This window comes from Gossypium hirsutum, chromosome D04, assembly GCF_007990345.1.
Source record: "Gossypium hirsutum isolate 1008001.06 chromosome D04, Gossypium_hirsutum_v2.1, whole genome shotgun sequence".
Lineage (NCBI taxonomy): Eukaryota > Viridiplantae > Streptophyta > Magnoliopsida > Malvales > Malvaceae > Gossypium > Gossypium hirsutum.
Genome location: NC_053440.1, coordinates 46,006,734 through 46,033,438, shown reverse-complemented (window position 1 = coordinate 46,033,438; position 26,705 = coordinate 46,006,734). Strand labels below are relative to the sequence as shown.

General features: G+C 33.1%; 3 protein-coding genes across 5 annotated transcripts; 1 reads left to right on the top strand and 2 right to left on the bottom strand.

Annotated features, from left to right (window-relative positions):
• The first annotated feature begins 6,126 nt into the window (after positions 1 to 6,126).
• On the top strand, positions 6,127 to 15,586 carry LOC107899340 (delta-1-pyrroline-5-carboxylate synthase). Of its 2 annotated transcripts, none has more exons than XM_016825020.2 (20): positions 6,127 to 6,300; positions 9,665 to 9,736; positions 9,879 to 9,982; positions 10,083 to 10,185; positions 10,294 to 10,455; positions 10,837 to 11,114; positions 11,575 to 11,725; positions 11,835 to 11,999; positions 12,135 to 12,212; positions 12,300 to 12,389; positions 12,931 to 13,017; positions 13,100 to 13,186; positions 13,263 to 13,359; positions 13,446 to 13,549; positions 13,714 to 13,789; positions 14,478 to 14,628; positions 14,725 to 14,793; positions 14,969 to 15,035; positions 15,118 to 15,188; positions 15,304 to 15,586. In XM_016825020.2, exons 1-20 carry the CDS (start codon positions 6,220 to 6,222, stop codon positions 15,377 to 15,379), a joined length of 2,169 nt encoding a protein of 722 aa, XP_016680509.1. In that variant the 5' UTR covers positions 6,127 to 6,219; the 3' UTR covers positions 15,380 to 15,586. The 2 variants fall into 2 exon arrangements, with proteins under 2 accessions (XP_016680509.1, XP_016680510.1); XM_016825021.2 differs by lacking the exon at positions 6,127 to 6,300 and adding an exon at positions 9,293 to 9,516.
• Positions 15,587 to 15,660: 74 nt separating this feature from the next.
• Positions 15,661 to 18,509, bottom strand: LOC107899341 (NADPH-dependent aldo-keto reductase, chloroplastic). 2 transcript variants are annotated; one of them, XM_016825022.2, is made up of 8 exons: positions 18,091 to 18,509; positions 17,589 to 17,726; positions 17,224 to 17,274; positions 17,061 to 17,137; positions 16,784 to 16,871; positions 16,383 to 16,658; positions 16,047 to 16,292; positions 15,661 to 15,946 (listed from the first exon to the last, which is right to left on the bottom strand). In XM_016825022.2, the coding sequence occupies exons 2-8, from the start codon at positions 17,718 to 17,720 to the stop codon at positions 15,860 to 15,862; spliced, it is 957 nt and encodes a 318-aa protein (XP_016680511.1). In that variant the 5' UTR covers positions 17,721 to 17,726; positions 18,091 to 18,509; the 3' UTR covers positions 15,661 to 15,859. The 2 variants fall into 2 exon arrangements, with proteins under 2 accessions (XP_016680511.1, XP_040947177.1); XM_041091243.1 differs by lacking the exon at positions 18,091 to 18,509 and having other exon boundaries at positions 17,589 to 18,062.
• An 876-nt stretch (positions 18,510 to 19,385) lies between these two features.
• Positions 19,386 to 21,613, bottom strand: LOC107899342 (NADPH-dependent aldo-keto reductase, chloroplastic). The gene is made up of 7 exons (XM_016825025.2): positions 21,395 to 21,613; positions 21,201 to 21,251; positions 20,898 to 20,974; positions 20,724 to 20,811; positions 20,189 to 20,464; positions 19,852 to 20,100; positions 19,386 to 19,714 (listed from the first exon to the last, which is right to left on the bottom strand). Exons 1-7 carry the CDS (start codon positions 21,512 to 21,514, stop codon positions 19,628 to 19,630), a joined length of 948 nt encoding a protein of 315 aa, XP_016680514.1. The 5' UTR covers positions 21,515 to 21,613; the 3' UTR covers positions 19,386 to 19,627.
• Between the last annotated feature and the right edge of the window lie 5,092 nt (positions 21,614 to 26,705).

Sequence of the window (26,705 nt, the reverse complement as noted above, 5' to 3'; positions counted from 1 at the left end):
TATTCGAACACTTATAATGTAGGGTGGAAAGATAATCCAAATTTGAGTTATGGATCGAATCCTTGATTCAATCAACCATACCAACAAAGGTCAATTCCGATTCAACAATTACCACCTCCAAAATCATCTTTGGAAGCCATAGTAGAAAGGTTAGCCAACAGTATTGAAAAATTTCAACAAAAAACTTACATGCATTTGCAGGAAATAGATAAGCAAGTGAGCAAGCTTATACTTACGGTAAGTCATTTGGAGTCTCAAGGTAAGTTGCCATCTCAAACTGAATATAATCCTCAACATAATGCAAGTGTTATGACATTAAAAAGTGGAACAGTTTTGGAGTCAACTCCTAACACGAATCATACCCGTAACCCAAAATAGGAAAAATAGAAGCCCGATCTAGTGTCTACTATGGATTTGACTCCTCAGAAGTCATTTGTAATACTGTCTCCATTTCTTGGAAGACTCGTCCAATGTAAAAAGAAGCGAGAAGAAAAGGAGATCCTTGAGACTTTTCGAAAGGTAGAAATAAACATTCCTCTTCTTAATGCGATTAAGCAAATTCCTCAATATGCAAAATTCTTAAAAGAATTATGCACAAGTAAGAAGAAGCTCATGGGTAATGAAAATGTGAGTGTTAGAAAAAAACGTCTCCGCTATGTTATAAAAGAAAATCCCACCTAAGTGTAAGGACCAATGTATGTTTTCTATATCTTGCAAAATAGGTAGTGTTGGAATTAAAAAAGTCATGTGTGACTTAGGTGCATCTATTAACATTATCCCTTTGTCAATTTATAAAGTACTAAACACGAGTCCTTTGAAAGAAACAGGTAGGTCTGTAGTGTATCCGGAAGGAGTGCTAGAAGATGTTTTTATCAAGGTAAATGAACTAATTTTTCTTGCAGATTTCTACATCATCAACATGAAGGATAACAACTCAGTCAATTCTTCTGATATACTGCACAAACTGATACATGCACGAATTGGGTGAAATTTATTAAATTTCAATCATCAAAGCTGCCAATTTTCAAGCTTGGGAAGTCAACAAACTTGCGACGACTTTTTGGATGGGATCTTGGCATTTTTAGGTTGAGATGTCTCATGGCGTTTGAAGATCTATCTCTTAGCTTCGAAACGCATTTTGAATCACTCGATTTTGAGTTCGGGAGCTCAAGTTATGACCGTTTTAGTGAAGACTACACGAGCATAATTTCTAAACGGGATTATGACGAGAATTATGAATTTCGGGCTTTTAATTCAAGTTTAAATCATATTGGGTTTAGGTTTTAGGCTTAATTTTTATTATATATGAGCCCAATATTGTATTTATTCGGTCTTATTATTTTATTATTATTTTATTCTAATTTTTTATAATTATCAAGTATTTTAAGTTATTTAGGAGTTTTATGTTAACAAGAAAGTTTAGTTTAAAACTACTTCTTATTTAGATTAAATTAGAGTTCTAGTATACTTAAGAGTTTTATTTAAATTTATTTAGCTAGCATATATATAGGCATTTGCATTGTACACAATTGATACAATTCATTATTATTCTATTTCTCTTTCGCGTTTATCCGTCTCATCCTTTATCACAAACAAAGATTGATGTGCGGAGTGGAATGCTCACTATGGAGTTCGATGGTAAAGTGGTCAAATTTAATATTTATAAGGTGATGGGCCAACCCAATACAATATTGAATGTCTCTAGTATTGATATTATTGAGCCACTAAAAAAGTTACATTTTGAATATCATGAAGAAGATGGGTTACAAACTGTGCTTTGCAAGAGTTTAAACTTCGATACTATGGATAAACTGGAGGAATTAATGCCGTTGGAAAGGTCAATTCATGAAGCTGTCATTTGCATGGAGACCCCAAAATTAGAGCTCAAATTGTTACCGAAACATTTAAGGATTTCGATAGAGCAAAAGGCAAACCTGAATGGAGAAGCTCAAAGACGCCTCAATCCACCGATGATGAGGAATCCAAGAAGTACTTCAAGGACAATGGGAAAAGGTTGAAACCTTTCTACAAAAACTTTTAAGTGCACGTAATGGAAAAATTTATTCTCAATGAACCAAACGAATAACACTCAAGTCGTCGAGCTAACAACGTTAAATAAAAGCGCCTTTTGGGAAGCAACCCATATTTATTTATTTTAATTTATTTAATTTTTGAGTTAAGTTTAGTTTATGTTGAAAATAAAAAATAATAAGATTATTATTTAATCTATTTTAATGTGTTGTTTTTCAGGAACGATGGTGGAGGCTATCCCTTTTCATGCAAAAATAAATCAAAATCGGATTTCTTTTGTGGCACGGGCACACCTTATGAAATTTCAGTGCTGCCATTTGTTGAAACATACACCTAGGACCGAACCAACCAGAACCAACCTGAACTACCCAAACCATCCTCTGCCGAATTAAACATACACGAGGAGTACACTTGACCCTTCTCTTTCTTATTTATTCTTTTAAAATTGCACATTGAGGGCAATGTGGGCTAAGTAGAGGGTGTTGGATTAGTAAGTATGCATGATTGTTTCTCTTTCATATGTGTTAATTCTTATGCTGGGACTATTCATTAATTTGTTTGACATTGAGCCTCTAATTCATATGATTTGTCAATTTAGATACTTGGGTGTTAATTTGTTCGACGGTGTGTTATAAAGTTGAAATATGTAATTAGATTATTTCAAGAAAATTAATTCTTTATAAATTTTCTTGGTAAGTATATCATTCTTAGTTATTTGATTTTAATGCATTTGCTAATGGAAAAAATAAATAAATAATAATAAATTTTACTCCGTTGATGGCTTAAGTTATGAGTGAAGATTTCAGAAATGTGACTGAATTTAGTAACCGAGATGAGGTGCTTGGGTTGTCATCTCATTTCACATAAAAAGGTTTGAGTGACGAACCGGAAACTTGCAAACACTCCACTAACCGAGCTACCATAAGTAGGGAGAAATAGTCTGTTTGGAGACGTGTCAAATTGAGTAACCGGGGTAAGGTGCTTGGGTTGTCATCTCACTTCGCGTAAAAAGGTTTGACTATGTCCCAAATTTACTACATAATTAATTGAGAATAAATACCTTGCAACTTTTGGTTCAATTTCAATTTAGTGAAATAATTGAATTTACATGTTTGAATTTTATGGACACTTGTTGGTTAAACTGAGTATTTGAACACTTATTCATTTTTCACCTAAATTGTTTATATGGATCATGGTTGCAAAAGAGAGGCTTGATTTTTGATAAATTATTGGATAGTTTCTAATGTACGAACATACAATATGCTTGAGGACAAGCATAGGCTAAGTAGAGGGGTTTGATAGCATGTTTATTTTGCATGTTTTACGTGTTTAAATCAATTAATTCTTGAATTATTTCCTGGTAAATTGGTGAATTTATGTTTAAATTTTGTCAGGAACGCAATTGGGATGCTTTAAGTCAAAAACAAGCAGAAAAGTACTAAATTGGAGCACAAGCAATAAAAATGGGCCGAATCGAAACTTTTGAAACATTTAGGGCTGATCAGATTTTATTTGATTTTGTAAAAGTCATATTTAGAAAAAAATCAGATATGAATTTGATTTCATGTAATTGGTTGTTAGGTAAGTTAGGCTAATTTTAATATATGTATATGATATGTATATAAATAAGATGGGTGGTGGCCTTTGAAAAACACACTTGAATACACTAGAAATTGAATAAAATTATTTTTATCCCTTTATATTTCATGCATCAGTAGCATTCTGCCATTTTATTTATTTTTCCTTGTTTCTTTACAAATTTGTTCAATTGCTTCCTAAGTCCCTTCCCTTTCCACCTTCTACCATTTTCACTAAATCCATTTACATACACCAACTAGCATGATTAATCTCATACTTCATTAAACTTCTACTTAGCTTTAGGCCAATATTCTTTCCGGTCAAGAATCGTGAGAAAATGAATCTGCACTTAAAATCTTTTATAATGGTATTCACCATCTCTCTGGAATATGAGATAGTACAAATTCGTCCCTTAAAGTTAATTCAATTTCAACATAAAGTGCACGTAGGGTTGGAGTCGTTTTGAAGTACAATTGGGAAGTCGAGTCGGTCATGTTGTATTCGGATTTCTACAAACAAATTGGCATATCCTAGTGGGGTCATACTAGTGGGATTTTCGACAAGAGAGATAGTGATCGGATTTAAACGACCCACGCAGTTGAGGCTGTTGATCCGAGTTGGGTTTTTCAGAATGCAAGGCTGCAGAGGTCTTGAATTGCGAATGTGTGTATCGCGGTTAGACAATCGGTAAGGGTTGGTTTGCAGGTTATAGCGGAATCAACTACGAAATGAAGAATTGGCGGTTGGGACGTTCTTGGTAGCTATAACCAACTTATGGTTTAGAAGAGAAAACTTATTTTCAAGGATCAATTCAGTATTGAAATTCACCGAGTCTAAGGCTGAGACTTTATATTATTGCTTACGAAATTTGATTCCATTTCTTATTTTATTTTCAATTAATATAATTGTTTATTGTTGCTCTTTCATTTTATTTACTTTCTAAACATTTTCATCTCCCCTTATTTGTTTTATTTTTTCCTGCAAGTTTGTCTCATGTTGTGGGCACGACTATTGCCGCGACAATAATTCTGCTCACAATAAAGGCGAAATTAGATAACCAATCCCTGTAGATTCGACCCTATTGCTCTAAATTGCTATTTAGTGTTATTTTATCGTAAGAATTTATATTTGGTGGTTTCAACGCCCATCAGTTGAGTTTTTTTTATTTTTATATATTATGTAGTTTATATTATATTAAAATTAAAAATATAATAATTTTTATGTCAATATTAGATTTAATTTTTGTAAAAATCTTAAAAAATTGTTTTCACATATTTTTATTAAACCTTTTATTAAAAAATGAAAAATAACATGGAGGGCATAAATGTACTTTCATTAATCATTTACACATATTTTGAGCGAAGATGAACTTGAGTGACATAGTATGGTATCGATAAAATAAAAAGACCCACCTCAACCAAATTATGGACAGCTCCAACAGTCGAAAATTTGTTTTTAAGGATTTTTAACAAAATGTTATAGCATATGAATTTTTTTTTACCAAAATTTATATATTGATAATATATTAAATATAAATAATATATAAATTAATGAAATATTGATTAAAATGATAAAACTAAGATATGTTGAAGTGTGATCATGTAAACCGCATAAAAAATTTCAATTTTTTGATGGTATTTGATTAACTTATTGTACCAACATGGACAACAACTTAATAATATAGTATTGTTAACAGGTAATCATATATATATATATATATTACTTTACAAACTCTGCCACAACTGCGAAGAATCAGTAGCGTAATGGAATCAAACATCTGCAATTATTGATATGGTTACAAAAGGGTGCACAAGGGAGTGAAATGATTAGCCCCAAAGACCCAATGCATTGTCTTTTGACAACCAGAGACGACAACACCAAGTGCCTACATTGGCTCTCAAGTCTTAACAAACATATAAAAATCCTATTTCTTCAATTCTATAATCACTGTGGAGGCTGATTCATCGTCCCTGATCATTACCATAATGTTTCACTTTCGTATAATATATTGAGGAATCAAATGGAAATTTGTCACTTGCTTTACAAACAACAATATCCAAACACGTCATGTGAATCAAGATCTGCCACGACTTTTAATTTACTCAACAAAAACACTTGTCCTCACAAGATATTTTATTTTAATAGCCTGGGACATTTTTCTGCTGCTGAAACCTGGGTGTGCTCCTAGGCGAAACGACTTGCATGGTTTTACCTTATAGGATCAGCAATTGGGTGTTAAAGTGGGACATTGGTACACACCTAGACTAGAAAAACAAAGTCCAAGAGAGACGTGAATCACTTTTAAACTAAACAAATGAAAAAAGCCGACCATTTCTCACGTCTTTCAGGTGTGACTAAAAGTCGTGCATTGATTTTGGTGCCGATCTTGCTTTGTCTCTTACCGCAGCATATTTCAAAGCTTAGGAGTACGTGGCGATATCTCCATCGCCCGCGTTGTTTTCTTCCCCTAATGATTGGAGGGTATAAATACGAAGATCTAATCAACCTGATTTCTGAAATAAAACACCACCATCGTCTTCGAGTCGCCTCAACCACCCAATTTAACTCAGAAAAAGCGGCAGTTGCCGATCTGACGCAGTTTTCCAGGAGATGTGGCTTTGTCCCTTCGCTGAGAAGGCCATGGAATCTGAACGAACTTTCATGAGAAACGTGAAGCGTGTGTTCGTTAAGGTTAGCTAAGTGTTTAAGAGTTTCAACCCAATCTTTATTTTCTTATTTTGAAAATGGAAAGAGACTAATGGAGGGAAATCTGATTTTGATTTCCTTAATTAAGAGATCAACGTATTTAAATTGTATACCTATTTCTTATCAAATAGGATTACTTAATCCTATATTTTCTAACTTGCAATTAGACCTGTTCATGGGTCAACCACCCGACTCCACTTGAAATGTGAGAGGTTTAGGCAAAAATATAAGTCTGTTTAAAAAATAGATCAGGCCTCAAGTAAGGTATTTTTGGCCCTGGCCCGACCCGAATTCACTAAATGACAAAAAAAATTATTTTTTAATATTATTTTCTTGTTGTTTTCTCCCTATTTTACTACCATTTTATTATTATGTTGCTACTATTTTGTTGTTATTGTTTTGATGTTGTATAAAACTTATTTTATTGTTAAATTTGTTATTATTTTAAAGACATTTGTTAATTTTGTTATTATTTTAGAGGCATCTATCTTAGTGTTATTTAAGTAAACATATTTTTTAAATTTATTTTCAATTTGTTGGGAATTATTTATTTTGATATTTTTAGTATTTTTGATGTATTATATATATTTTAAAATTTTATAAAAAATAATATAAAAATTAATATGGGTAGGCCAGGTCGGGACCGGGTTTTAGCATTTTTATCCGGGTCGGGCTTGGGTAAAATTTGAGGCTCATTTTTCGAGTCGATCCGAGCTCAAGCTCAGGCCTAATAAATGGGCCTAAATTTTTAATTGAACCTGGCCCGGCCCATGCACACCTCTACTTGCAACTACTATTTTCTTTTTTATTTAATTTCTATAAATATACTTTTTTTTATTTGTGGTTTAAAAATATTTTATCTACTCGGAAAAAGAGTTCACATGCATTCTATTGGTTTTTATAATTTTTATTGGTATCGACCAAACTATAGATTAAAAAAAGTACTTTTATAAATTATTTTTTGTCTCAAATGCACTTTTAAAAAGCTCAAAAGCATTATATATAACAATGTTTTTATTTTAAAAGTGTTTTTATCCCGACAGTACTCTCTTATTTTTCTATATCTATATTTATAATAAGCTTTAAATTGAATGGTGTCACGAATTAACCAAAAATAAAGCTCAATTAAAAAATTATTAAAATGCTTTTACTTTCACGAAGTAATAAATATCTATACTTATTTATATTAAGCTTTTGATTGAGTTAGTGTCACGAGTTAAACAGACACCAACTCGATTTGAAAATTATTAAAATAACATTATTTTTATAAAGTAATAAATATCAATATAAGAGTGTTTTTTTATGTTTTCAGTAAATTAATATTATGGTAAATTTTGTGTTTAAATACGAATTAAGTTGTTATTTCTAATATAGTATAAAAAAAACTAAATTTAAAATATTAATATTAGGGTTGGTTATCATTAGTTTCAAATTAAAAATTGAATGTATATTTTAAAAAGAAAATCTGACTAAATTTGATAAATCAGTTTATTTTGATGCGATTTTTCTCAACTGACTAACACTTAATTGTCTAACTTTGTGATCATTGCTTCCATGGATAAATGAACATCCAAGTGTTTACATGTTAATTGACGTGATGATATTTTCCATAGATTTTTCTCGTTGATTATGGCAAAACACAATTTCATGGATGTATTTGAGGGCTTCCAACAATATCACCATTATTACTCCTATATATCTATACTATTATTTACGTCTTTTAAGTTAATAAAATTATGAAAAGATCCTTCTAAAATTAAAATAAATTATATGATTCGAAAGTATTTTAATCTTTTTACTTAAAAAATTTAATAAAAATTACACGTGAAGTTAGATTAGAATTTGTACTATTTACAACCATAAAACATTAACTTTACTACAACACTAAAACTTTATTTTAATATAATATTTACATTTTGCTTGGATTATGCATACTTTATTATCTTCGTCGATTGTATATTAATGATGTTTTTAATTGAGTTTGTTTTATAAGTCAACTCGATACTAACTCACAATTCATGACAACACCACAATAAATAATTATAATGCATTTAATATTCTTAATTTGATGTATTTATGTGTTTAATTTTCATTTTACTCACAATTTAATCTAACTTTTTTTTTATTTTAATATCGTACATATTTCATGCATTATTATAATTAATTAATTCCAAACCATGCATTTCTTTATTTATTGTATGCTATTTTTAAACACACATTTGTGTTCTATATACCTAGTTTTCACACGCGTACGTATGTGATAGTATTCCTAATATTAGATTATGACACATTTACTATGTGAGTAGGTATATAAAAATATAAAATTCAAATATGACTTTCGTTGAAATAGCAAAAAGCATCATATATTAAATTTAAATCTCATGATTTGTGAATGAATTTTTCTAAATTTATTAAATATTAAAAAAATAAATAACTTCAAAATAATATTTATTTCGTTGGAAGTATTTAATAAATTCACAATTAAATTTGAATATGATTGATGAGCCACTTAATAGATCGAGGACACCCAATTTAACTGTAGAAAACATACTATTCTCATAATTAATTTAATTTTTAGTTAATTTTTTTTATATTATTTAGATAATAAAAAAAAAACCCTAATAGTATAGATAGATGCTTAATAGATTCCAATAGGCATCTGGATGAAATGTAGGGGGAGGTAATGGACATAGCCTATTTTCTATTTTCTTTTTCGAAAAGAATGTAGGTTTTTCATTCACATAATGGATGTGAAAATGATATCTTTTTCTGTATGCCTAAGTACTCAGATGAAAGCTATCCCATGTGATATTGTTGATGTGGCAACTGCTGCCGGGATTCCCTACGGACCAACCCAGACTACACGACAACTACATCAAATCAACTATAACCATAGAAAAATTTAAAATAACAAAACAAAAAACAAATTTTATTTTTTAAAAAATATATATTTTTATATTTCTATCCTTTTTGTTCGGACTTGGGAACACTATTTAGTATTTATTGAAATTACTTGGACGTGGCAAACCGCTACACTCATTCATCTTCTTCACAACTTCTGAAACTCCATAAAAAAAAAAAGTTGAAAGCTTTTTAAGTAGATCGACCCGACTCAGCGAGACTCACTCGCTCGCTTTTAAAATTAACTCAATGGATCCTTCCCGTTGTTTTGTGACAAATGTCAAGCGTCTCATTGTCAAGGTTTCTTTTCTTTTTTCTTCAATAACCAATTTCTAGGATTCTTTTATTGATTGTTCTGTTTTTTTTTATTCTTTTTCATAATGGGGTTTTGATTTGATGTTTTAGTTCATAAGGACTGATTTTGATTTATGGGTTTTGATTAAAACAGGTGGGAACAGCTGTGGTAACTCGAGCTGATGGAAGATTAGCAGTGGGGAGGCTTGGAGCTTTATGTGAACAGGTAAATATCGAAAGAAGAGAAGGGCTCAATGGAAACAATGATTTTTTTTTTGTGACCCATTGCTGCAGCATATCTATAGCAAAGGGAGATATTATGCCTAACAAAATGATTGGCATTTTTCTAATGAATTGGTTGCTTGCAGCTTAAGGAACTGAATTCTCAAGGGTATGAGATTGTTTTGGTCACTTCAGGTGCTGTTGGTCTTGGTCGTCAAAGGCTTAGATATAGGAAATTGGTTAATAGCAGGTAGTTTATTTTTGTGTGTGTGTGTGTGTGCGTGCCGTAGATAGTTATATGGCATATTTTGAGAAATTTTGAATGAAACGATTTCATTTTGGTTCTGTAGCTTGGCTGATCTTCAAAACCCACAATATGAACTTGATGGGAAGGCTTGTGCTGCTGTTGGGCAGAGTAGTTTAATGGCTCTCTACGACACCTTGTTTAGCCAGGTGAACAAAAAAAATAACACACCCTATTTCTGGTGTTATTTTTATTAAGCATTTGGCAGTTTTCTTCTTTTTTTACTTGCTTTAATATGATACTCAATTTTTGTGCAGCTTGATGTTTCTTCTTCACAACATCTTGTGACTGATACTGATTTTAGGAATGGTAGCTTCAGAAAACAACTCTCTGAAACAGTGAAATCCTTATTAGCTTTGAAAGTTATTCCAATTTTCAACGAGAATGATGCAGTCAGCACCCGAAGAGCACCTTATGAGGTATATAATTTCTTTCCCCTGAATCTGAATTCCCTTCTGTTGTTCGTTGTCATTTAGCTATGTACGCCTGCTAATAGTCTTTCAGCATTTTGTTGTAACAAGAGTTCGGATGAGATTTAGCTGTTTCAAAGGTTTCCCTTATGTATCAGTTCACTTCCTCCTTGGAATATAAACAGTGCTTTTAAACTAATTAACTAGAATGACTAAGAACTAGAGAGCGCTCAACACATTTAGCTGAGGTCATTTGTACTAATGACTGACAATTCAAGCTCTTCCTTTGTTGTATGTCTGAAGTGGCAAGAAGTGAAGCTTTTCTGTTTGCTTGGTTCTTTGAAACTGCTTTTTTAGTTTCTAACAAATTTATTGCAAGTGTTATTTCAGGATTCTTCTGGTATATTCTGGGATAATGACAGCCTGGCAGGTCTCTTGGCTTTGGAGCTACAAGCTGACCTCCTTGTTTTATTGAGTGATGTGGAGGGTCTTTATAGTGGACCACCAAGTGATCCAGATTCAAAGCTGATCCATACCTACATAAAAGAAAAACATCAAGGAGAAATAACATTTGGAGACAAGTCCAGGCTTGGTAGAGGGGGTATGACTGCCAAGGTTAATGCTGCTGTCTGTGCAGCTTATGCTGGTATCCCTGTTGTTATTACTAGGTACGGCCTGGATCCAACTCCACAAACTTAGTAACAACATATATCCATGTCATTAGTAATCCAGACGGTTTAATCAGCTTCATTAATTCTTAATGAAACTGATTCATACTACTGCAATTTTAAAGAATCATTAGCCACTCCTCTGCATCCTAGTCAATTCAAGAAATTTCTACTTCCCCCCTTCATTTGTTATTTTCTAAAACTTTATATTTATTTTGGATAAAGTTGACTAGTTGTTATGAAAATAATTCTATGATTGAGTATTTATTGTTATCAAGCACTAGGCGTCTCAATATATATATTCTTTTGTGCTTCAAATTTTGCTTTTGCTCCATATTTTGAAGCATGTGTTTCATTTCTCAAATTTAGTATTTGTAAGAAGCATGTTTTTCCTGGTTCACCATGAACTGTTTTGTCGTCGCAGTTCTCATTTTGCTTTTTTCTTCTTCATGTTTTGAAGTGGATATGCCACAGACAGCATTATAAAGGTACTTCAAGGAAAGCGTATTGGTACCCTGTTTCATCAAGATGCACACTTATGGACTTCAGTTAAAGAAGTTGGTGCACGTGAGATGGCAGTTGCAGCACGGGAATGTTCCAGAAGGCTTCAGGTGGGAAGAACTATTTCTTCTTGTAGCACCAAAATGTCTCTCTTAGGCTTCATGTTCCTTCACTGAAGGAGTTAAGTTTGAATGTTTTTCTAAATGGTCGTAATTGCAGGCAATGCACTCAGATGATAGGAGGAAAATTTTACTGGACATAGCTGATGCTCTTGAGGCCAATGAAAGTTTGATTAAGGTTGAAAATGAAGCAGATGTTGCTGATGCCCAGGATGCTGGATATGATAAGTCATTAGTAGCTCGTTTGGCCCTGAAGCCTGGGAAGGCAAGCATTTATTTATTCCTGGATTTATGTGATTGAAAACGAATCTAATTTAGTTCTTTGTATGACTGCTGCTGTTCCATTAAATCTTTTGCACAAGCACATTCCTCAGGTTTCACACTGATTATTATTTTACAGATAGCTAGTCTTGCAAAATCTGTTCGTGTACTTGCTGAGATGGAAGAGCCTATTGGTCAAGTTTTAAAGAGAACAGAGGTTAGAAAATCCTAAAAAGTATCTGAGCATGTCAACTTGCTTTCTTCATCACCTATTTTGGCCCTTACTTTGACTGCCTTGTCCCAGCTTGCAGATGGACTCATCTTGGAAAAAACGTCTTGCCCTCTAGGTGTCCTGCTGATTGTATTTGAGTCTCGACCTGATGCCCTAGTTCAGGTAACAGACAATGGCTTTTAGTCAGATAAACTGATATCATATAGCTTTTAACGCTGTTTTGAGGATTACACTCTCTTGTCAATTCATGTTTGCTTGAGAACTTGGGTTGGGGCATCAGTTCTTAACGGATAATTAGCCAACAAGTTTTGGTGGTTGATCGTGTTAAGATGAAATCCACATGATCCTAGGTCTATGAAGAAAATGACTTGTTCTCTGCAGTTAAACTATGTTATTTTGTGTATTATTTCAGTGACAAATGATCTTCCATTTTGACTTTTCGTGAATATCCACATTCTGTTGAGTCACATTCCTTCTTCTTACTATAGTGTACTTGATTGCTTTCTCTTGCTATTGGAACATGAGATATTGAAGTTAAGCACGGGTCTATTTGATTACTGCATGAAGAGTCCTTTCATCGTTGAATATTAAACTTTATGCTGCATTTTATTTTCTGCCATTTTAATCTTAAGCTCTATCTTGGGGTTTGTAATAGTTTCTTGATTATTTTACCACTTTTTTGTTTACCTTTATGATTTGGCAGATAGCTTCACTGGCCATTCGAAGTGGGAATGGCCTCCTGCTGAAAGGTGGCAAAGAAGCTAAGCGGTCAAATGCAATCTTGCACAAGGTTTGATCCTCTGGGTTCCTTGTACTGGAGCATAAACCTTATTTATTTTCTTTCTATTCACTATTTTTCCCCTATATGTCAGGTCATTACTTCGGCTATTCCAAAAAGCATTGGAAACAAACTAATTGGACTTGTGGCTTCAAGAGAGGATATTCCTGATTTACTTAAGGTGAGTTGCTGGATTCTGTGTTAATGGCAGTTTTTTGGTTATGTGATGGTTTTTAAGTTATTCTACTTTGGCACAGCTTGATGATGTGATAGATCTAGTGATCCCCAGAGGCAGCAATAAGCTGGTTTCTCAAATTAAGGAATTGACAAAAATTCCTGTTCTTGGTCATTCTGGTAAGAAAAATATTGGGCCCTTTGATGCTCTACAGATGGAATTCGTCAAGTGGAGCTTCAATTTGTATTTTCTTTTTTCTGTACAGATGGAATTTGTCATGTTTATGTTGACAAATCAGCTAAGGTGGATACGGCCAAGCGCATTGTTCTGGATGCAAAGATAGACTATCCTGCAGCATGTAACGCTATGGTAATTTCATTTGATATTTGACATCAATTTCCTGTGTTCCAATAAGTAAATCTGACTTGTTAATTCTTACACATGGAGTCTGTTTCATACTCTAATTTATCCTTTACAACTTTCTTACTTTTGTATTGTTTATTTTGAAGTTCATAACCATTTTTTTCCTACAGGAAACGCTTCTTGTACACAAGGATCTGTCAAGTAATGGTTTGCTCAATACACTTACTAAGGAACTCCAACATGAAGGTATGCTTCTATGAATGATTTTCCAACTACCTAGTGCATTAAAAACTATAGATCACTTACAGTTTTTAAATATGCTGGATTCAGTGAATTTGGTAGTTTTCGTAGCTTTGTTCTCCATGATCATGTAACCAGTTTTCTGCAAACCCTTTTGGGCAATCTAGTTGAAAGGGTTGTTCCAATATTGACTTTTCCAAGCAAGAAAACTTTGAATGCAGAACTTTGTCTAATACCAAGCAGCATTATTAATTTTAGAGTGGGGATATCCATAGATTAGGTGGACTAGTTATTGATATGCATAGACGAGTATGCCTCCCCAAAATTGCAGTGTATGGAAAGATATCAATTTTAACTGGTGCTATATTTGACAGTATGCATCACGAGGATGTGGCTTTGTGATAGTCGCTAAGAGGTCTAAACTTTTTAACCAATTTAATGCATGGTCACTTGGTTTGGCGAGATTATGCATGATTGGGCTGAAAGTACAGAAATTTTATGTTAAATCATAGAGGCTTGAACATATTTGAGTATGTGGAGAAGATTCAGTTTTATGCTGTTAAGTGGTGCAAATGCACTCTCCTTTTTTCTTCATGTTGTCGAGTGTTTTGCATGTGGAAAAGTTATAGCAGTTCCCAAGGGATTATCTAAACTATAGAGATATATCAACTATTGGAGGGATTATCTACTGCAGGTGTGACCCTTTATGGTGGACCAAGAGCGAGTTCCTTGTTAAATATTCCTGAGGCACATTCATTTCATCATGAGTACAGTTCAATGGCCTGCACAATTGAAATTGTGGATGATTTGCAGGCTGCTATTGACCATATACATCAACATGGAAGGTATGTCTTACTCATTTTCTTTTTATTGCTTCATATTTTCCTTTGAATAGTTAAGCTGCCTTCCCCTAGATTCTAAGTACCTTGCTGTCTCTGCAGTTCTCACACTGATTGCATTGTCACTGAAAATCATGAAGTTGCTGAAATTTTCTTACATGGAGTTGACAGGTAGGCTTACGTCTAAGTTGAAGATCTACTTTATTTGGACAGTCACTTAAGTCTACCATGAGACTTTTTCTCATTATCATGCATTGCTGCATGCTTTAATATGGACATCAATTTTTCTTCCTCCTTGTCGGGATAATATTGGTGACATTGCAATTTGACTATGTTTGTGTTACAGTGCTGCAGTATTTCATAATGCAAGCACTCGATTTTGTGATGGAGCCCGATTTGGACTTGGTGCTGAGGTATTCAAAATTCAAAATTCCTGGTGGTGTTATAAGAAAAAGGTCCGTTTTTCTAAACTGTTTGGTGCATGAATTTTAACAGGTTGGAATAAGTACTAGCAGGATCCACGCCCGAGGTCCAGTCGGGGTTGAAGGAATGTTAACAACTCGATGGTATGCTTCTGATCTTGATTTCTACGATTGCAATTTGCTTAGACAAAAATCTTTTGTGGATATGACTGAACATTAGCTTCTATCTATCTAACTACTTGTCTTGTTAAAAATGCAGGATATTGAGGGGGAGTGGGCAGGTGGTAGATGGTGACAAAGGGGTTATTTACACCCACAGGGATCTTTCTCAGTAAACTTTAACTATAGTCTGCTTCAAGAGATGCAAGGAAATTTGTCTTTTTATTTTCTTTTTCATGCATATTATTATTAGTTTCTATCTTGTAATATAGCACTGCAGATCTGCTTAGGTAACTGCGTATGGCGTTACTCTTTTTTTCCCCCAGTTGTTTTCGCCCTTACTATCATATTATCTTATGTCATGGATAAGGATTTTAAGATTACATCTAGGATTTTTGGCAAGCTGTTAAGGTGAAAAAGATTGATATGGCAGGTTGAAATTCTTATTGCTGGAAAGTTTGAATGTAACACCAGATTCATTCATGAAAAAGGAAATGTTGTTTTCCAATTGCCACTTACCTAAAACACCAAAATTTCTTTGTTCTTGAATTAACACAAACTTTGACAAAATATGGAAAATAAAAATAAAAATAAAAGAACACTGCAGTACGGAATGAAACTGCTATGAATCATGATTTGTCTTCATCGACTTCATCTCATATTTCACCATCCCACAGTTCTTGAAGGCTCTTGTAAGGACTACAAGTTTCATGTATAGCAAATTCCCCTCGGAGAAGCCGTTGCTGCATAGAAATTAAACAGGATTTTATTCAATGGCAGGCAATTGAAATTCTTTACTATTATGCATACATGCATGCATGCATGTGATGAGCCATGTTTTACCTGGTGGATGCTTGAGAATTTCGAAAAGAGCTCAGGAGGTATGGACCAATCAAACAAGCTTAAATTCTCCTTAATCCTAGATTCGTTCACACTTTTTGGAAGTACACTGTGACCGCTCTGAATACCCCAGCGTAGAGCAACTTGTGCTGGAGATTTGTTAAGTTTCTCTGCAATTTCAACCAAAATTGGTTCCTTCAACACTTCTCCTTTAATCCAAGACCCTGGAGATCCTAGTGGGGAATATGCCTGCAAGAATATTCACATCTTACCATTCAAAATTTCAAGGATTTGTGTCCATTTTTATGATTAAAAACTAAACCAGTTACATAATCATACCGATAGATGAACTCCGGTGGACTTGCACAAATAGTGTAGCCCAGGCTGCTGCCAAACAGGGTGGCATTCCACCTGATTTACAGCAGGTGGAACTTTAGCATACTTGAGCAGATCCTGCAGTTTCTTAGTTGAGAAGTTGCTGACACCGATGGCCCAAGCCTTACCAGACACATGCAAGTCCTCCATTGCTTTCCATGTCTCTGGAAGACACAAGGGAGCCATGATTTCAGGATCCCATCCTCTAATACCAGGCTTTGTACGAAATGGCCAATGTATCTGTTGCAAAATACATAAGACAAATTTGCATTAGCATTGTGTACAAATTCATTTTCGAAATGGGAATGATTTTTCATTGATGATTTCGGGCAAAATGAACTCCACTTAAGAGCATAAAGACATACAAGATAGAGATCAATATAGTCAAGTTGGAGGTCTCCCAAAGTTCGGGCCAATGCCTTGGGGACGTCTTCAGGCGCATGGTCACAACACCTGTTTATGTTCCAAAAACAGAAAAAAAAGGACTCAAGTCACGTATCAGCCAGATCATTAACATTATTTTTAACCAGTCAGAGCTTAATAACAAATTTTTAAACCTGAATATGGGTTTCAAAGCTAATGTCTTTCTCATTATCATACAAACCATGCCTTTAAAGCTAAAAGGGAGATTAAAATAGATACCAGAGTTTAGATGTGATGAAGAGTTCACTGCGCTTCACCTGCCCTGAGGAAAACAGTCCCTTCAATGCAAGCCCAATCTACATAGCATGAACCATAAATAAAAGAAGCAATCACCTTAATCAATTTAGAAAATTTCAGAAAAGAAGGGGGAGGAGGATTTTACCTCCTCTTCATTATCATAAACATGAGCACAATCAATGTGCCTATAACCAGCCTGCGAAACAATGGCATTATCAGAATACTCGATAGTTTTAAGAGTAAGTCCCCTCTCAATATAGACTTGCAAAATAAGATTCATATCGAACTGAACTATATATGGGCAAAGTCAAATCTTCTGCTGCTGCAAAATGCCTCCCAGATCTATTATAGTGGGAAAGTTAGAAGCAACTTTCTGGGCTGAATAAAAGTGGAAAAAACTGGGATCGCTCATGGGATGAAAGGAAAATTTATAGACTTGGGTTCCAATCAAATACAAGGAAGAGCAGGAAGAGAAACAAAATCAATGGGAATAAAATAAAATATGAAAACCTTGACTGCAGCAACGACAGCTTCACCAACGACACCAGGAGGAGCTTTCCATGTCCCTAAACCAATACATGGCATCTTAGCTCCCGTGTTCAGTTCAAAATAGAAAGGTCCATGTCCACTTTTCATCTCCATTTTACTCTATAAGAAAAATAAAAGAACTTAACGAGCAAACACCCACAGCTTTTAACTTCTAATACTATATTGAAATTGAAAAAGGAACAAGTTCAATGATATATATGGTGGTTTTTTTCTGTTGGAAAGAGAAAAAGATAGGAACCAAATGAGAAAATCACGATATTTCAGCAACTGATCCGGCAACTGTTGGCCAATTTCAACACAGGTTATTGAATGTCAACAGAATTCCACATGTAACAGGTTTGTACACATCGATATCAAAAGTATCTTAATCATTTATATTAGAATCGTACGGCTGACAAAGTTGGATCTTTCTAAGAACTCTACAAACAACAAAACACCCCAACGAAAGAGTTTTGTGACTCACCTCTTTCTTAATATAAATGTTGAGTGGAAGTTGATTCCTTCTGGAGACTATTTGGAGCTAACGGACTGGGTTGGTATGGTCCTTGGATCAAGTTAGGGTGTTGTTTCATGAGAGCATGAATACTGAAAGTGACAAGTTAACGGAACAAGAATAACTAGTTGGGCCGGCCGGTGTGTGATGTACGGTCACCACTAAGGGATGCAAGCATCCACACATGGTAGGTTTGCCCTTGCCCCATAAATGGCAACTTTTATCATGTTCTCCTTGATACGCGGTTATCCACAATGCTCGTCACATAACTTAACGTAATGAAACATCCTTACTCTTTGAGCCCTTTACCTTTGACATTTGAGTTCTTATTAGAGTCAAGAGACAATTAACCAAATCTTAACTTGAACTGAGAATTCAAAAACTTCTTTGAAAAGAATCAACCTCCCCTCAACAATAAACTACCATATTTTTGTGAAAAACAGGTGTGGATTAATTACACAACCCCAAACAGGTGTGAAAAATAGGTGAGGTCAAATGGGTGGATCGTAATTGCAATAGAGTGGTTGATTTTTTATGTAATTGGTCGCTTTTGAATTGCTGTACTTCAAACTTTGAGATGGATTATCCCCGTGATATCCATACTTGTAATTTCCAAATCTTGTTAATTTTGAGGTAGTGACCTTTGGGCCCATTTCTTTGTTAAAAAAGAATCTGAATTGTAGCAGCCCTTGACAAATGTAATTATTCAGATGCTGTTTTATAGTTATGATTGTAACTTGTAATGTAAAAAAATATCTGAATTGTAACGTTAGAATTTACGTGAATGAGTTTCGTCAAAAGGAACTATCAGGCTGAGACTGCGAATGTCAAGGATTTCAATTTGCCATGTTGGGAACTTGGTGAAAGGCTAACCAAAATGTAATTGTTTTCTGTTGTACTGTTATTGCAGTTGCTGACCTTATGATAGGGTTGCCCTTTTTCTTCTTTGGGTAATAAAATTTTCAATCACTTTTGAGTGTTGATTCCAATTTCCAAAGATAGATAGTAGTGCAGTGTGGATGAACCGACACTTTGAAATCTTCCTTCTATACCTTCTCTTTTTTTTTCTTTTTTTTTTGTAAATGCAGTTTTGAGGATAGGCATACAAGTCACTGCGGAATTGGTTTGGAATAAGTACCATTATGAGATATTCATGGACCAAACTTAAGTGGAGATATATGAATCCTTGAAGAAATGGCAAGGGTCCTACCAACCCTTCAAATTTTAAGGTTCATCCATGGCCAATTAAACCAAATTTCAGAAAATTAAACAATGCCAAGATCAATTTCGAAACTATTATTATAGTTGTCGAGCACAAAATACCCGAGCGATGCATCCATCGGCCATCCTAGTTACTGATATTGATAGAAACAAAACAATAGGAAGAAAAAAAAAAGTACTAAAAACATCCCCCTTTTCACTCTTTTTCCCCCTCACCACAAACAGGTTCGCTTTTCCTCTTTTATATATCTGCTTCTGCTCCACTGCTCCTGTATTATTCAGTCATTCAAATCTCACCATCCCAAAGTTCTTCAACAGTCCTGTATGGACCAAAAGTCTCATGCACAAATGAATTTCCCCTGAGCAATCGTGCCTGTATAATTCAAAACGAGAATACATTCAGGACAATAAGATAGTGGAGCAAGAGAGCTATCGGAATTAATCAAGCCACTTGTAATTCCTTACTACAGAATAATAACATTTTTGCTGAGAAAGGTTATAGCAACTTGCCTGTTCAATTTCAGAAAGCTTGGCAAATAAGTCCTCGGGAATAGACCAATCAAAGACATTAAAGTTCTCCTTGATCCTCTCTTCATGTGTGCTCTTTGGAAGCACACTATGACCCATTTGCAGGCCCCAGCGCAGTGCAACTTGTGCAGGAGTTTTGCCTAATTTCTGTGCAACCATATTTAGAATTGGGTGCTTAAGAACATCACTCTTGAGCCATGTTGTGCCCGGAGAACCCAGGGGAGAATAACCCTGAAATAAAGATATGCCACTTTGTTATTTTTCACTAATACAAGACTCAAGAATCCAACACAAAGTGGAACAAGAATTGCATGCTCACCGATAAGTGAACTCCCTTGGATTTGCAAAATTCACGTAGCTTAGCCTGCTGCCATGAAGGATGACACTCAACCTGGTTGACAGCAGGAGGAACACGTGCCACAGCAAGCAGATCCCCCAATTTGTTTGAAGAGAAATTACTAACACCAAGAGCCCGAGCTTTACCAGAGTCATAGAGTGCTTCCATTGCTCGCCACGTGCAAGGTATGTCCGGCTGAATAAAGTTTTCAGGCTTAAAGCCAGCTGATCCTTTCTTCATCCGAACGGGCCAATGGATCTTACAAACAAACAAACATCCTCATATTAGCCACAATTGAGAATTACCTTCAATAATACAGGATACTACAAAATCGCTAACATAAAAAACTCAACATCTTCCAAATGTTATTCTTAAAACTTGATGTCAGGCAATAGTTTCTAGTTAACATAAAATATTCAATGACAGTGTTTAGAAGCTTCACTTAATATGCATATTCACCAGTATAAATAACACAGACAAAGGTCAGATAAAGTAGCAGTTATCAAGCAATACATACAAGGTATAAATCAACATAGTCAAGCTGAAGATCCCGCAAAGTTCGCTCTAATGCAGCCGGCACGTCTTCAGGTGAATGATCAGTACACCTGTGCATAACATAGTTTTAGAAAGCAATCTTCGATAAAAAATAAAATCCATGGATAAAAAGAATATACAAGAATGAAAAACGAACCAGAGTTTGGAGGTGATAAACAGCTCCTCACGTTTAACCACACCGTCTTCAAACAGCTTCTTAAAAACCACCCCAATCTAAAACATATACAGACATGCGCATACCGATCTGATCATTATCATTAACTTACTACTCAATTAAAAAAAAACTAAAATCTTAACTTTATTTATTCGGTATCCAAATATCGGCTTTTGCTCTTCTTTTTTTTCGCTTTTCTTAACAAAAAAAAAGTGAGAAAATTTAAAACATAAAGTAAAAGATGGATTCTAAAAATATGTCCAATCCAAACAGAGCACAGTTTACCTCCTTTTCGTTTCCGTACACTTGAGCGCAGTCGATATGGCGGTATCCGATCTGAATAGAACGACCAAACAGACATCTAATTATTATTTTATTTTTGAAACATCAAAATAAATACGACCAGCGAACTGAATTTCCAATGAAGACAGAAATATTCGAGAACTGCGACGATCAACAATAGTGCCGACTATATATACCTTTACGGCGGCGGCAACGGCGGCGCCAACGAGGCCAGGTTCAGACTGCCAAGTCCCCAAGCCTACGGAGGGAATCTTGGCTCCGGTGTTCAACTCGAAGAACTTGATTGCATTCGCCATCTGGATGGAACAAAGAGAAAGCAATGCGAAACGCTAAAATACAAAGAGCACCTTGTAGTCAGCCACGCTTTTTATAACGCTAAAATGAAAAAAAAAAAAAAAAAAACATTTCCTTCCCTAAATTTGTTATTGAGGAGCGGGGATCATGTGAGAAATTTCTTCATTATTCCACCACGTGTGCTTTGATGAGATGATGGACTGGAAAATGCAAGTGGGCCCTATCCCCAATGGTGAAAAGTCGGCCTGCATTGCGGGACCATCCACTTCGGTAGGATTTTGGATTTCATTTTGGTCGGACAGACCAAATTATTGACCAGGTGGGCCTATCATATTTTACTCATTTAATTTCAATTTTCTTACGAAAATTATTATTAATTAAAAAATTATTTGAATATCACTTTTTTCCGGAAAAATTAATTTTTTTTAAATGAACCGGGCTGAATTTTATAATAAAACAAATCAAAGTACAAACTAACCTATTGAAAATGGGCCTACGAGAATGAAGAAACAAACTGAATTAAAAACAAGAACCAAAATAATAAACAAACCGAAATTGAAAAAGAAAACAAACTAAAAGCCAGCTTAGACTTAGCTGGCACCCACTCTCCAAAAGTAAACCCTAAAAGGTTGTGATGGTGTCAGATTCCTAAAACGCAAATGTTCCTAAAAAATTGATCTTTTGCATTTCTTTGCCTTTCCTTCTACCCAAACGTTCCCTTTTCTGCTATTAAAATGGGTCTCTTGGTCTGAAGAGCAAAGATCCCACTCTAATGTCGTTCATCATTCCTAAGTACAAGAATTTTTTTTTCCTATTTTTAAATATTCTGTTGCAAGATTATGAGCGAAAATATTTGCAGAAGGCACATAAGCAAACTTTAGTTGTTAAAACGATTAATGTTAAATGGACGAAAACATAGAAAACAAAAACATAAATTAATTTTGAATTTGTTTTTGTGAATTGTGTAATGCAGTTCATCTTGTTTTAAAAAGAAGGTAATAATAAAATAAAAAAGTTGTCGTTTTGTTGAGGTCGGCAGCTACTAGCCGTGAGGGCGACGAAATCCATGATCCAATATTGTTTTGCAATAAAAATACCTGCAGTTTTTATATTTTTTGAAAACAAATCTTTTGGATGAAACATGGTTTCAAAAATTTCTATTGTATTATTAATTTTAAATTTAAAAATAATTATAATTTGATTTGCGATTATTAGTTTAAAAATTTTGATGTGTTATAAAATAAAAAGATAAAAAGTAAAAAACAAAAACAAATAGGAGAACAAAAGAAAGAACGTATTTTATTTATCAATGGGAGTGTTTAGAATGCTTCTCTAAAGTCTTTATTTATAGGCATAAGAATTATAACTGAAATAGAGATTTACTTCTAATCACTATTAGAATTTAAAGTACATCAAAACATATCATGATAATGATGGACATTCACTTAATAAGATATTCATAACACTCTCCCTTGAATATCTATTGGTAGATAATGTATCTCGTTAAAACCTTACTAAGATAAAAACCTTACGGGAAAAAAATTTCCTAGTGAAGCAAAAAGAGTACACATATTTTTAATACGCATAATATGTTGCCTCGTCAAAAACCTTATCAGTAAAACTCAATGGGACAAAACCTAAGTTAAGAGAAAAGAGTACAACGCGTATTTATTCCCCCTTATGAAAACATCACATATTTTCTCATATTCTACATATTCAATCTTGAATACTAGTTTTTCAAATGACTATTTGAATGTATTTGCTAAGTATTTATATCACTATTCTTTTGAAAGTCATGAGTGAGAAATTTTAGGGGGAAAATATTTTGATCTCTTCAGGAGTTTCAATAATAATTATAGCAAATTTTAATCATGATTCTTCTACAAAAACACAAATAGGTATTTTGAATCATTTTATAATCCCCCTTCAATTACTATTTACCACATATATTCAAATTATTTCAATTCATATAAATGAATAATTTTTTGAGAAATTCAATATGCTTCTAGCATCCTAAATCATTCAAGGGTTTTAATATAAATTTTACTATATAGTGGTTCATAAAAGGTTGTAACAACAATCATTATACGCAAGTTAAATCTTTTATAAATTGTCAAAATAATATATCTAAACGTTATTGCATTCACCACAAAAAAATATTATATCTTTTCATAATCAATGCCAAGACTTAGTAAAAAACTTCATATTTTTATTCTGCTTTTGCAAAATTACTTCATTTGCACCCTCACTGCTTTATATCTTTAAATATTTGGACTAAAAGTTCAAAAACTCCACGAATTTAATTGTACTTGAGTTGCGTTTTTCTATTTTGAACAATCTATTCCATATCTATATTTATTAATAGATTTATTCAAGATCATCTTTTTATTTCATTATTTCAACAATAATATTGCATACAAAACCATTGTCAACCACTTTTATTATCGGTTCGATATTTTTTGAATTGACATAACTTATCAAGATATCTTATTTTCACTATTTTAATCTTCAATTTCAGGTACCTGAATCTCTTCTGGAGTTTTACTTATTAGTTATGTCTTGGGTCTCTTCTGGAGCACCCGCCTTCACTATGTGACCATCTAAATTTATTTATTTTTATGAGAATTTTCATATTTGGAACTTGTAATGAATTATCCTTGTTGAACTTCTGGTTCAAATTACTCTCCCCCTTAACTCATTACAAGTTATTATTTCTCTCCCCCTAATGTCGAGAAAACTATCAAATCGAAATAATAATCACAAATCATGTCATAATTGAATCTCCAATACATTTAAAACATATAATAATATGAGACTCGTAATTAATATATATTCCTAACTTTTTTTTGAATATTCACTCAACTTTGTTGTGGTGGAGCAATTGGAACATATACACACATACAAAAATTCAAAGATGAGAAATATTTAGCCCTTGATCAAAAATCAATTGTAATTGGGAGTATTTATAACTTATTGGCTTAATGTGTACAGCACGTAAATCAACATAATCTCATATTGAAATAGGAAATTTAGTTTTCATAAGTAATGATTTAGACATTAACCAAAAGCGTTCAATCAATAATTTCTCTAAACCATTATGCGCATAAATAATAAACTTTTACAAAAAAATTTCAAACTCAATCAATAAAAGACTAAGATATAAACTCATCAGTATTAGCAAGCTTAATTGCATGATCTGAAATTAATTATTTAAACAAGCAATCTTGCAAATGACATGTTGCAAGTTGGTAATACATATGTGATTATTTTGTAGATGCATCTATCAAAATCATATAATAACACAACCATCCACATGGTCATATGGTGGATGAATGTGCCTATATTCATTTCAGAAATGCAAGACATTAAATCTCAACTTTAACTAGTGAGTTTCTAACAATCAATTTTCATTAAGAACAAGCAATAAGTGAGAATTCTTTAAATTAAAGAATCTTTTGGTTCTTTAATGAATTTTAATATGAATTTTCAATTAATTTTTGCATCATATATGATCCAAGATGGTCTAACTGGTCACGCCAAATAGTAAATGTATTTGTATCAGTAAACTTCTGGTTTACTTTAATATGCGTTTCAATTGTACTAAATTATAACAAATTGATACTTTTACTATCATTCCTTTTATTTTATATCCACATATAAATACTATTGTGACATTTACTACTGGAAATGTCTAAATTAATGTAAAGTCTATAATGCCACTAAGTCAATAGATATAATTTTCAAATAATTATATGCAATTTTCGTTTCAAGGAATATGCCAAAATCTTCAAATGCAGAGCATTTGGTCTAGTGGTATGATTCTCACTTCGGGTGCAAGAGGTCCCAAGTTCGATTCAAAATACGTTTAGAACCCTTTTAACAAGAGTTTTGCATAATTAATTAATTATCAAGAATAATTGTCTAGGTCATGTATAGAAACAAGCCTATATTAAATATATCAATAAAAGTCACATCTCAAACATAAAAATATGACATAATGAAAAACTAGCAAATTTTTTTTCTTTCATAACCTTCATCATAAACATGTATGAAATTTAACTCAAAATCCAATCATTCATACTCATAGAACTTCTCATTTATAATTGTTCATGTCATTTCTCTAAATAATTAGCATATGGAATAATAAAAAACGCATGAACTACTATTTTTAACAATTCTTTGAACTAAATCAAATCCGAATAACCATAAAATGTATTGGTTTATTAACACAAATTTGCATACTAGATATGTTTTAATCAAATATATTATTTAATTATAAAACCTACTATAGCGACATAAATAAATCAGTTAATATTTATTTTCAAGAAAAAATGAGATGCTTAAAACAATAGTTAACCCATATAATAAAAACTTAAAAAGAAGAACATCTTAAATATTTAAACCATATATCAAGTTGATTTAATATTTAAATATGGTACTTCTTTTTTACGTTGAGTCTTGACAATTTTATCAAGAAGTAAACAAATTAAACTCCAGTAGTAGACTTTGAATCCAATCAAAATCTATTAATAGCAAACTTTGAAAGTAGATCTTATTTTCTAGGTGTACAACAGGTACATAACCAATGATTTTTTATACATAAGTTTTCTCTCTTACAAGTTCTTATCAGTAATATTTTTCCACATAATTTTAATTGAGAACTTATTCTGAATATTGTAAGGATTATATAAATCTCCTTGCATAAAAGATCATAAAAAACTTTAGAGATTTATATGTACCTGAGTGGTTAAAGGCTCTAATGATTACCTATAGTGCGTAGGCCTCAATTGAAATATTAGTAGCTTTAGGAGGCAATTGACAATAGTAAATTTTGGGATATTTTTGTGACATAGAGAAAAACAATTAAAAGATAATCGTGTTGATAACATGTTATAAAATAAAAAAATAGAAAGTAAATAACAAAGAAAATAGGAGAACAAAAAAAAGAGCGACTTTTATTGATCAATGAGAATGTTTATAATGCTTTTTCAAAGTCTTTATTTATAGGCATAAGAAGTATCAATGGAGTAGAGATCTACTTCTAATCACTATTAGAATTTAAAGTATATCAAAACTTATCTTGATCTTGATGGACATCCACTTAATAATATATTCATAACATGATGTAAAAAAAGTTTTGTTAATTTTAAAATAAAATTATTACTTAAATAGAATTTTAAACAAAAATAAAGG

What these genes read in the sequence shown, in the direction of transcription:
- LOC107899340 (XM_016825020.2), top strand. Translation starts at nt 6,220, where the DNA reads ATGTGGCTTTGTCCCTTCGCTGAGAAGGCCATGGAATCTGAACGAACT. An exon ending in AGGAAATTGGTTAATAGCAG is followed by an intron (nt 9,983 to 10,082) that starts GTAGTTTATTTT and finishes TTGGTTCTGTAG; the next exon opens with CTTGGCTGATCTTCAAAACC. An exon ending in GGAATGTTAACAACTCGATG is followed by an intron (nt 15,189 to 15,303) that starts GTATGCTTCTGA and finishes TTAAAAATGCAG; the next exon opens with GATATTGAGGGGGAGTGGGC.
- LOC107899341 (XM_016825022.2), bottom strand. Translation starts at nt 17,720, where the DNA reads ATGGAGATGAAAAGTGGACATGGACCTTTCTATTTTGAACTGAACACG. An exon ending in CCACCGGAGTTCATCTATCG is followed by an intron (nt 16,293 to 16,382) that starts GTATGATTATGT and finishes ATATTCTTGCAG; the next exon opens with GCATATTCCCCACTAGGATC. An exon ending in AATTCTCAAGCATCCACCAG is followed by an intron (nt 15,947 to 16,046) that starts GTAAAACATGGC and finishes ATTTCTATGCAG; the next exon opens with CAACGGCTTCTCCGAGGGGA.
- LOC107899342 (XM_016825025.2), bottom strand. Translation starts at nt 21,514, where the DNA reads ATGGCGAATGCAATCAAGTTCTTCGAGTTGAACACCGGAGCCAAGATT. An exon ending in TTTATCACCTCCAAACTCTG is followed by an intron (nt 20,812 to 20,897) that starts GTTCGTTTTTCA and finishes TGTTATGCACAG; the next exon opens with GTGTACTGATCATTCACCTG. An exon ending in ACTATGTTGATTTATACCTT is followed by an intron (nt 20,465 to 20,723) that starts GTATGTATTGCT and finishes TTTGTTTGTAAG; the next exon opens with ATCCATTGGCCCGTTCGGAT.